This window comes from Glycine soja, chromosome 18 (assembly GCF_004193775.1).
Source record: "Glycine soja cultivar W05 chromosome 18, ASM419377v2, whole genome shotgun sequence".
NCBI lineage: Eukaryota > Viridiplantae > Streptophyta > Magnoliopsida > Fabales > Fabaceae > Glycine > Glycine soja.
The window spans coordinates 18,046,259-18,057,564 of NC_041019.1; the positions used below are offsets into that span (position 1 = coordinate 18,046,259).

The following is an 11,306-nucleotide window of genomic DNA, read 5'->3' on the forward strand; positions in this document are numbered from 1 at the left end:
ATTAGTCTGAATCAAATAAGGTTCTCCTGTTTTGTTCCCCAAAAACTCAAAATCAAGCTCATCTCTTTCTGGCCCCGCACCATTTTCTGAGCACATCTGCAAGAATTTCCCACTCATCACAATGAAATCATAGAAACATAAAGGGAAACTCATTAAAAAAATAAACAATGTATAAGTGGACAAAACATAGAAGCATTCTCAAAAAAGAAAAAGGCCCTAAATAATAAATAAATTGAAGCAAGCAGTTTATCCTTGTACCATGTAAATATACTAATCATTCAAAATTAATATGCATTCTCAAAGTTAACAGCAACACACAAAATAGTAAAAAGTTATTCATATTTACAAAACTTATCCATAAAACTCGAGTCCTAAAGACAAAAATGATCATTTTTCAAGAACATTACACATATCACAACCAATATCAGTAATCCTGTTACTAAAAAATGTGTTCCACCACAAACGTTCGAGACAAAAATGATGCAGAAGAAAGCCACAGTAAAGAAGCGGAATCACAGAGAAGAAAGACAAATAATAATAATAATAATAATAATAATAATAATAATAATAATAATAATAATAATAATAATAATAATAATAGAGAAAAGGCATCATGAACCTGAAAGAGGGATTCTGCATAATCATTGATATTGTTCATTGCTCTGTGTTTCGCTTGCACCCTTCTAAACCTTCTCGAGGTATGGTTGCTCCCTCTCTACAATTAATCTGTTCTCAGCAACAAAACATGTAAACAACACTTTTCACGTAACCAAATTACATCGAACCCCCACACCTTCTCATTAATTCAATAAAAATAATATTGTTGGGTTACACAAAAATGATGCAGAAGAAAGCCAAAGCAAAGAAGCGGAATCGCAAAGAAGAAAGACAAATAATAATAATAATAATAATAATAATAATTAATCAAAACAAAAAAATAACAAAAATTAAGAAAAAGTACAAAGAAGACATGTGTTTGTTCTAAACTTCTTTTTTTTAGCCCCACTGAACAAAGATAAAAGAAAATACAACAACAAAGCTATCATTAAAAAACAGAACAACAAAAGTACCATGAACAGAGAAAAACGATAAGTTAACATGCATGTAAGAAAGGATGCATGAAAACAGCACCAGAAGAGAAGCCAAACCTCGTCCAACACAAACAAAATGAAAAGCTAACATGCATGTAAGAACGCATACATGAAAACAGCACTACTCTTGCTTTAAAAAAATTGAGATTTAAGGGTAAAAATGTTGAATCTCAAGTACCCGTAAATTTATTTCAGTTTTTTTTTTTTTGCTTGTTGCAAAAAAATTGAAACTTTAGGGGTAAAAATGTTGAATCTCAAGTACCATAAGAAAAAAGGTTTTCTAATATAAAATCTTAAATATAAGATTATATACTTTTTCCTCTTAAATTAGGCATGACTCAATGTTAGGTTATTCTTTCTACAATAAATAGGAAAATTGTCATAAGAGAATGAATGAATTGTGGCTTTTAAACCTTAGAAGAGAACCAACGGAATGTACAAACTTGTTTACCCCAAAAAAAGCCATGTCCTTTGAAGTTGCAGAAAATCTGATATGCATATGTATGAGGCATCCTTGCTGCATTCCTATTTTCCTTTGTTAACTAATTGTTCACTTTGTTTCTCAACTTTTGACTAAGAGAACAAAAAGAGCCTAATTATTAAATGCTGAAAAGAGACAAAATCAGATAGTGCATCAACAAAGGCAAAAAAACAAAAATGCACATGGCAAAACGATTTATGAGTAGCTTGATATGGCATTTAAAGGAAAGAAATGTAACTTAAAATGCATGCCCCTTGCTGCACGCTTTAGGGGAGTACCCAAAATAAATATAAATTGCAGAAGATTGAAAGATGTCGCAAGCCAAGAAGGACCAAAAAGAGAAGGCGAATACAATTTGCAACTCACATGTTATCTCCAAGTATGCCTCCATGATCGTTGTTGAGAAAACCATGTAAAAACCTCACTCCCTCTCTTTGATCATCAAGCAGTCTATAGTTTATAGATATAGGAACCTGAAACAGCGAATAATGATTCACAACAACATTCAATCTTGTTTCCAATGAAACTGGATCATCAATTATTATGGTTATTAATAAATATCCTATAAAAACCGCTTCATTGTGCACAGAACTTATGTCGTCAAGTAATTTTGATAGCCTATCCATCCCATCCTGTACATCAGTAGCATTTTCAATATGATTGGGAAAACCTTCAAGGCCTGGAAACATTTTCTTTGTCCTGTATTTTAAAGACAATATATTAGAAGAGAGTGGTAACCAATGTCATTAATACCTAAAGTTTGATGCGGTAAATCTTAAAATACTCTTGCATTTTCGATTTCCAGCTATTGGAAGTTTCCAACCCTTCATGTGTTGCCACTGCAGAAGAAACTCCACCTTAAACCAATATACATGTGGTTCCCTCCTATCCAAATGCCAAACCTATCAACATGTGGACACATTGCAATGGGCTTAATTTTTAACAATTGAAAATAAAAGCCTCTGAGAAAATTTTTTTGGAAAAATTTAACATTTTGAAACAATAATCCATGGTAACCTGAACTGTCTTCTCCACGATTTCTAAGTGTTTGATGAATTGCGCTACACAAAATTATTTTTAAAAAATAGTTGATTACACGAATGCTCATTGGTAAACCCGGAAAGAAAACAAACCAACGCAATACAAATAGAAAACACTCACCAATAGTCATTTCTCTCGCTAAACCCTCTATGAATATCTTTCTGCAATCAATGGGTCCAAGGTAATTAGATAGAACCAAATCTAAGAAATTTGGAGAAAGGGAGCAAAAACAAAGTTGAAAAATCAGTAAGAAAAAATAACTATTATTAAGATAAAAACATGCATAACAAAAAAAAAATTAAAACCTTGCAAATAGAAACAAATAGTAATGAAACAAACATGCATAACAACAAAAGGGAAAAAAGTTGCCTGGTGGATGCTTCTTCGCGATAGTCCGGGAAAATAAAAAGGAACAAAAAACAGAGTTGTAAAAATCAGTAAGAAAAAGTAACTATTATTAAGAAGGAAACATGCATAACAACAAACAAAATTAAAACATTGCAAATAGAGACAAATAGTACCAAAAACAAACATGCATAACAACAAAAGGGAAAAAAACTTGCCTGCATGATGCTTTTTCGTCGATAGCCCAAGAAAATAAATAAAAAAACCAAAAACAGAGTTATAAAATCAGTAAGAAAAAATAACTATTATTAAAAAAAACATGCATAACAACAAACAAAATTAAAACCTTCCAAATAAAAACAACTTGTCTGCTGAATGCTTCTTCGTCGATAGCCCGGGAAAATAAAAAGGAACCAAAAACACAGTTGAAAAATTAGTAACAAAAAATAAATATTATTAAAAAGAAAACATGTATAACAACAAACAAAATTAAAACCTTGTAAATAGAGACAAATAACAGCCCCAAAAAAGGGGGAAAATAGTTCAAAATGACACCTTTATTATTCAACACCGTCCTGACCTTCAGCACCGCCGTTGTTACTGTAGTCTGTCCCAAAAATCAAACCACAAAAAATCAGACCAAAGAATAGAATGAAGATGAGAAGAGAATCATATTAAAAACAGAAAATGCAACATGCACAGCACAAAGTAGGAAGAAAGGAGCACATCGGAGAAGGCTGAGGAATACAAAAAAATGTAAACTTTTATATCGTGAGAAGTCAGAAAACAAAATAAAGGCAGAACACCTAAAAAAAATTAACCTTTTGTGTTTACGAACCTGTACTCTTGGATTTTTTGAGATAAAAATCGCAGCTCTAATGTGTTCTTCCACCTTCTCTGCATAAATAAACACACGTCTTCTACCATTGTAGTTCAAGAGGGAAAAAGAGAAGAACAGAAGAAGAAGAAGAAGAAGAAGAAGAAGAAGAAATGAGAAGTGAGAGAAAGGGGTCACCGCACAAATGAAAAAAAAACAAAATAAAGGCAGAACACCCAAAAAAATTTAACCTTTTGCGTTTATGAACCTGTACTCTTGGATTTTTTGAGATAAAAATCGCAGCTTTAATGTGTTCTTCCACCTTCTCTACATAAATAAATACGACTTCTACCATTGTAGTTCAAGAGGGAAAAAAAGAAGAATAGAAGAAGAAGAAGAAGAAGTGAAAAGTGAGATAAAGGGGTTAGCGCACAAATGAAAAAAAAAAACCATACGCGTTTGACGGTAAAAAGGAGCAATAAGGAAGTAGAAAGGAAGTACCTTGTAGAGGAAACACACATCCTCTACCATTGTAGTTCAAGTGAGAGTAAAAAAAGAATAGAGGAAGAAGAAGAAATGAGCAGTGAGAGAAAGGGAAAGAGACAGAAGAAAGAGGAGGGGAAGAATCTGGACGGATGCAAGAGAAATGGAAGAGAAAGAAGAAAGTTCTGGAATTAAGGAGAATTAAATGGTGCGGTGAAATCCGGCAATTCGAAAGTGACATGTGGCTTGGTGGTTGTGGAAATAAGGGATTGCAACAGTTGGCACAAAGAAGAGAGAATGAGCCTTGTAAAACACAAACCTTCAGAAAGGAGAAAGCCTTCACGTGGCATGAGCAAAGAAGCATAAAAGAAGGCCTATAACTGGACAGGTGTCAACAGGACAGAGAATTGACAGTGGACAGGTGTCAACAGGACAGAGAAAAAGTAGTCAAGGCCTTGTTTCTATAATTATATAAATTACGGATTTAGTCCCCGTATAATTTAATTCACAAATTTGGTCCCCCAATTTTATAAATCTCTTCAAAATTGGTCCTGGAAGCCCGATTTGAACGTTGACCGTTAACCTCAGACGTTAACTGCCACGTGTCAGCGTCTGAGTGATTCCCTGTAAAGGTTTCATTTTTTGTAGGTAAAATTGTATTTTTGGTCCCTCAGTTTTACTCCAATTTCGATTTTGGTCCCCCTATAGTTTAATTCACACATTTAATCCCCCATTTTTATAAATCCATTTATAAATTGTTCCTGCAAAATTGGTCTTTTGAATGGTTTAGCCCCTGGTGCTAGAGACATGGTAGGTCTTGATAAATCTCGCACTTCTTTTTCATTGCAAGTTTTTCACTCACTTGGAATCCAGAGAAAAATCACTCTTTGTCTCTCTCCCACTTCCGGGGTTGTTCAACTTGGAAAAGTGGAGCATGAATCCCAACCTGGGTCTGAAATTTTCAGATCTCTTACTTTAACAGGTTCTGTAATAACCTCCATTTTTTTTTCTTTTTTTGCTCCCCCATGCGGTATTATGTGTATACGACTGCTTAAGTGGCCTATGTATGACAATGATATTTTTGTTTGAAATTTGAAATACAACTTCTCCAGTAATGAAATTTGGCTGAATTTATAAAGAGATTTATAAAATTGGGGGACCAAATGTGCGAATTAAATTATAAGGGGACCAAAATCGAAATTGGAGTAAAACTAGGAGACCAAAAGTATAATTTTACCTACAAAAAATGAAGCCTTTACAAGGAACCATGCAGACGTTGACACGTGGAATTAACATGTGGCAGTCACACGTGACATTGACACGTGATAGTCAACGTCTGAGGTTAACGGTCAATGTCCAAATCGGGCTTCCAGGACCAATTTTGCAGGGATTTATAAAACTGGTAGACCAAATTTGTGAATTAAATTATAGGGGGACCAAATTCGAAATTGAAGATAAACTAGGAGATCAAAAAGTGCAATTTTGCCCAATTAAATACACCATAGATCCAACAGCCACTGTTATTTTCCCACCGTGGGGAACCTGTCAAAGTCTCCCACGTTAGCCAGCCTATAAGTTTAAGAGTTAAAACTCTTTTCCCACGCAAACCCAAACACTCGGCGTCATCTACTCACGCTTCATTCAACAGCCACAGCCACCGCTTCTGTCCACTTGGTGTGTTTCGTTTCGTTTCTTTTCTTTCTTTTTCTGGCACTTGTTTTGTTTATAAAATAGGTAAACTAAAAACCCATAGCATTGAGGCAGCGGCGTATGTTTCCGCTGCCTTCATACGTAGGAGAACGATAGTGGGAGAATTAAAATTCCCTTGGACCAGCAGCAACCACGTACATCAGTCTCTAATTTGGTGGGTTTGGGCGGGTCAACATTTTGAAATTGACTGTGTTCAATTCAAACCATTTTTTCATCTGTATGATAATAGTTTATGATAAATTTCTTCGATGATTTATGCATTTTATGAATTTTTGGTATGAACAGATTGTCAACCAGAAGTGAACGGAACGGAAGAGGTGCTAAGAAACAAAGGCCAATGGCAGATAGTGCCTTAGCATATCTCTCCACAGTCAAGGATGCATTTAAAGATGATAGAGAAAAATTTGATAAATTTTTGGAACTCATGAAAAATTTCACTGCTGATAGGTTTCATCATGATGTAGTCATATAGTTATACTTTATAGTTGCCATTTCTTGCGAGATGGTATGTGAAAGAATTATACTGTTCATCTGCAGATTCAACCTTGTTAGTGGCATAGAAGAAGTGAAGGAGCTGCTTAAAGGGCATAGAGATCTAATTTTTGGATTTAATGTTTTCTTGCCGAAGGGATTTGAAATCAAACTTCCATTGGAGGATGAACAACCTCCACAGAAGAAGCTTGATGTGTTTGTTGAAGCTAAAAAATTTATGCACAAGATTGAGGTAACAACTTTCCATTTGAGGTATTTTATGCGTTTCTTCCTGCATATATCTGAAGCCACCCAGAATGAACAGTTTCACTTTTGAGTCTGATTGGTTCTTTTCGTGCAGACTCGGTTCCATGGCCAAGATAATGTCTACAAGGCATTTCTAGCCATATTGAAGATGCACAAAGACGGAAACAGGACTCCCCTGCAGCTTACGAGGAGGTTAGCCTAATATTTTATGGCAGTTTTATATTGGTCCTTCTATTTTTCTTACACTTCTTTTGGGAAACTCATTTAATTATTTATTGAACTTCTCCTGATTACTGCACTTCTTCAGGACCATGTGGATCTTCTAAACGTGTTACCTTTTTTATCTCTTAATACTTCAAGAACAACCTCAATTCATTTCACTTCTGCACAAAATTCTGTTTCATGAAAAAAGCTCTCCAGCTCCAATAGTGCAACAAATGTGTGTTCTGTAGGTTTATCTCTCTACATATTCTTATGTCCCTTTCTTTGATTATATAGTTGGTCATCTAGTTGAAATTTTCACTCATGTATATGTCAGAGTAAAAGGACCAAAACTTCACATGATGATCATGACCACATAGTTGATTATAGATTAGAGAGCGATTTGAGTGAATGGGAAAAGGATTACAGAGATTATTATCAAGATGGTATTCAGAAGCTTCTATCGCTGAAATGGAGATATGGTTGTATGATTAGACCATTTTGTAATGCTGATGAACATTTTGGTATACACCCCATGTCATGCACTTGTTCTGATCAAAGTTCTAAGAAAAGTGAGTGTGTCAATACTTTAATCCAAACCTACTTTTTAGTTTTTACGCTTTCTTACCCTCCTTAATAGATGTTACAAACTTATGACATGAATGTATTAGCTTTGGAACATATATTTACGTCTCATTATATCTTTTTCATGTTTATTGGGAAGGAAATAAATGGAAGAAAAAAGAGAGAAAGAAAAGAACATAACACTAGAAAATTAATTATCTAATGGAAAATTTGTCTTCACTCTTTCTACACAGCTGATCGTAAAAGGTGAAAAATAGTAATGATATCTTTTTTTATTGTAATAGTCATAATTGATGAATGGTTTTTGTTTTATTTTTATGTTCTGGGCTGTTAGTCTACATAGTGGTCTACTCAATATTGTTATTGAAGGGAAGACCTTCATTCAATTGTTATTTTGTAGTAGTCTTTATTGGACAGTATCATTAACTCCCTATTTTCCTTTTACGGTTTGTTTTAATTTAATTTTGTCATCTCAGGTGGTGAAAGGTTTGCTTTCTGTGCAAAAGTCAAGGATAAAGTACAAAATCCTAAGAATTACTTTTCAAAGCATGTGGGTATCTACAGCAAGGAAAAAATTACTCAACAAGAATTGCAGTTATGGGTAAGATTTATACATATAATGTTAATTAACTGGTTTATTGGTTCTGTTGTCATATCCTGTGCCAGTATGGTTGAATTTAATTTGGCCAGCATTAAACTTCAACCATAAAAATTGGTGCATAAAATTGCTAGGTTGTTGCATGAAAGGAGTGACTGATTTTTAGAGTGGGAAATGGATCCTCTAATGCAAAATTATGATGACAAGGTCATGTTCAAATGTGTCCATCTCTCTTGTAAGAGGAAGTAATCATAACGACTATATTAGGGATGGATACTGAATGGTGAGATTCAGCAAGGTGTTATCTTGTTTCTTATTGAGCATTGGCTTTTTAATGCGGTTTCAATTTCAACCACTTACATGACAAAGAACTCGTGGAACTTTTCTTTTTATTCGCTCATGTTTATCTTTGTTATCTGCATGATGTGTCCAGAATTATAACAGAATAATTTTGGGCAACTCAATACTCAATCCATTTTCAAATAAGATCGATTTTCATTGCCTTATTAGACCTCTTCAACTATATACTTTCCTAAGTTTTGATTTTGATTTAACGGAAACTGAATTTGCCAGTTAAAAAAACAAAGCAATAAAACAACAAATTGATGTGCTTTATCCTTTTATAAAGATCTTTCCCAAATCTTCCATTTCTCTACCATCTTCCAAGCTAAAAATCAAATAATAAATTCAGTATAGAAAATCTTGAATAATTTTGTGCACTAAATTATCTGCCGTTGAATATTGTGGAAATTTACTCCATTGAATCAAGTATCAGCATGATTTGATTTTCGTTGTTTTTATATAGAGGAATTTCTTTTCTTGAAGTTTAATCTCTAGAAAGCAAGCTGTGATATATAATAACTAATGTATGGTTGTTTCTTCCAGGCAACTGATTTCCTAAGAATATATCCGGATCTCATGAAGGGATTTAATGAATGTGTAACCCAATGTAAGAAGATGAATGGTAATTTTCAACCCAGTATTTGTTTGTCTATAAAGTTTTGGATTTTTCTATTTTTTCTAATCAAGTTCTATTGTGCAGAGGAAGTCTATGTTGGCAGTGTGAAGAAAAGTATGTAATATGGTTTTCTCTTCTTTTTTGTCTTCTGTTAGACGCCCTCCTTTTATTTTTAGGTAACTTAACATTTTCAGCTACTTCTGGTACTAAAACTCATGGATTTATCAGAATCCTCGAGGGATGAAGAACATGTGCATAAACAAATAAAGGTGGAAAACTGGGACATAGATCAACATGATGGTGATATGATCGAGTGAAAGAAACAGTGAATTCCGAAAAAGGGGGAAATCTAGTCTTCTTGCCAACAAGAATGTTTCTGGTCCTAAGTTGTCTCAATATACCAGCAGGAAGAACTCGGCAAAATCTGTTAAAATCTATCTATCTGTGAGCAGTGCACTCCCAGTTACTATCTTCTACCAAAAGTATGATTGATTTAATTATCTTTTTGTCACATTGTATATTTTTTAAGGGAATATCTGAGATTTTCTTGATGTTTCTGTTTTATGTGTATTGTTTGGTTTTAACACAGTTCCAAATACCATCTTCTAGCCAGAGAACAAAACTTGATGCAGAAGTATTGAATGACCATTGGAAATGTGTTGCTTCAAGTACTAAGGATTATTCTTCTATACACATAAGCAAAAATAGTTACGAAATGAACTTGCTTGAATGTGAAGATGACAGGTTGGAGCACACCAATGATTTTTCTTCCCCTTTAAGTACTTTTCTTATTGACTTATTTTTATCAGATGCAGTCTATATATTCTACAGTTTGATTAGTTTTGACATCGCTGGATTGATTTAGAGATGTTATTTCCACTCTCTCTCTATCACTAGCACCTGCTGTTGCTGATATAATTTACACTTTTACCCTATGACCGCAGGATTGAACTTGACGTGTGTTTAGAGACTGCAAAATCGACAACTAAGCAAGTTGAAGAGCTCATAGAAAAGATTAATACCAATATGATTGAAAGACACAATCCAATTAATATTGAGAAGCACTTAAGAGGTTATGAGATTTTCAATTGTTCAAAGAAATGTTCCAAAGCACGTTCATGCTGTGTCAGATAATTGTTGATGTTTTCCATATTCTGATTTGATTGTTTTTGTCTTTTCTTTTAGCTCAAAATCTTAGGTGGATTGAGCAGTTATATGGCGACCATGGGATTGATGTGCTGGATGTATTAAGGAAGAATGCATCTCGAGTTTTGCCAGTCATTTTAACCAGGTTGAAGCAGAAACAGGAAGAATGGGCAAGATGTGGTGCTGATTTAAATAAACTTTGGGCTGAAGTATATGCTAAAAACTATCATAAATCACTTAATCATCGTGTTCCTTCTACTAGGAACCAAGAGCTTTAGTACTTGGGTTATGATTGTTTATGCTTAATTTTTTTTTCTAAGTAACTCTTATTTTTCAATTATGAAAAAACAAATTTTTTCCAGATTGTTGCTTTTTTGTAAAAAAATATTACATATTTATCACAATTTAAGATGTATATTTTAATTAAAGAATACATTTTTCCCCAATAAAAAAAAAACTTGAACAAACGGCTTCTAATAGTGGCAAATTTCTCCATCTGGGGTTGTTTTAAAAAGTATTTCCCCAGATGGGGTTCTTTCGTTATTATTTCTGGCAGGGGGCACTTTTTTACGTGAAAAGCATGCCATGCAGTGACCAACTCGCCAGAACCAGTGACGAGTTTGGTCTCAGTGAGCAAATCGCTCATGATGCTGGCGATACGTGCATTGAGGGCTGAAATTGCCAGTTTCAATGGCGATATGCAGATTGCGTAGGGAACTGCCAGTCAAACTGGCGAGTTCCAATGGCTTGAGGGTGCAGACTAGCCCTGCGAGAGCAGGCATGGCAGTGCAGGGAAAGCAGGGTGCAGGCCAAATCGCCACTCCCATTGGCGGTTTGCCATGCACTGGGATCGCCAGCTATGCTGGCGGGTTGCTTTTACGTTTTGAAAATTTTCATTCATCCTCTTCCATTATAAAAGCTGAAGGTCCGAGAGTGAGGAGCTGCCTTCCTTTGCTTGCTCTTTGTTATTTTTCTTCCCTACTACACTGAATGTGTGTTAGATGTATATGTTACAAATTTGAGTTGGTATATTTTGATTTGTATGTTAGTTGTAGTGGATTTATTAATATGATTTTGTTAAGATTTTTTAAATTTGTATGTTATTATTTGTG

The 11,306-nt window shown here is 34.3% G+C and overlaps 1 protein-coding gene and 2 long non-coding RNA genes across 5 annotated transcripts in view; 1 reads left to right on the forward strand and 2 right to left on the reverse strand.

The window, feature by feature from the left end:
* Positions 1–2,917, reverse strand: part of LOC114394692 — a 3,226-nt gene extending 309 nt beyond the window's left edge. The window contains exons 1-6 of one of the 3 annotated variants that reach the window (XR_003662817.1): positions 2,734–2,917; positions 2,590–2,633; positions 2,326–2,474; positions 1,939–2,045; positions 620–726; positions 1–96 (exon numbers count right to left, since the gene is read on the reverse strand). The exon at positions 1–96 is cut by the window's left edge and continues 309 nt beyond it. This is a non-coding gene — a long non-coding RNA (uncharacterized LOC114394692). The other 2 variants (XR_003662819.1, XR_003662818.1) reach the window with 2 other exon arrangements.
* A 67-nt stretch (positions 2,918–2,984) lies between these two features.
* LOC114395178 lies at positions 2,985–4,464 on the reverse strand. The gene is made up of 4 exons (XR_003662966.1): positions 4,277–4,464; positions 4,044–4,102; positions 3,797–3,855; positions 2,985–3,565 (listed from the first exon to the last, which is right to left on the reverse strand). It is a non-coding gene; the product is annotated as an uncharacterized LOC114395178 (long non-coding RNA).
* A 4,893-nt stretch (positions 4,465–9,357) lies between these two features.
* Positions 9,358–10,579, forward strand: LOC114395854 (paired amphipathic helix protein Sin3-like 3). Its single transcript, XM_028357721.1, has 4 exons — positions 9,358–9,530; positions 9,658–9,792; positions 9,993–10,120; positions 10,234–10,579. The coding sequence occupies exons 2-4, from the start codon at positions 9,764–9,766 to the stop codon at positions 10,470–10,472; spliced, it is 396 nt and encodes a 131-aa protein (XP_028213522.1). The 5' UTR covers positions 9,358–9,530; positions 9,658–9,763; the 3' UTR covers positions 10,473–10,579.
* Positions 10,580–11,306: the final 727 nt, after the last annotated feature.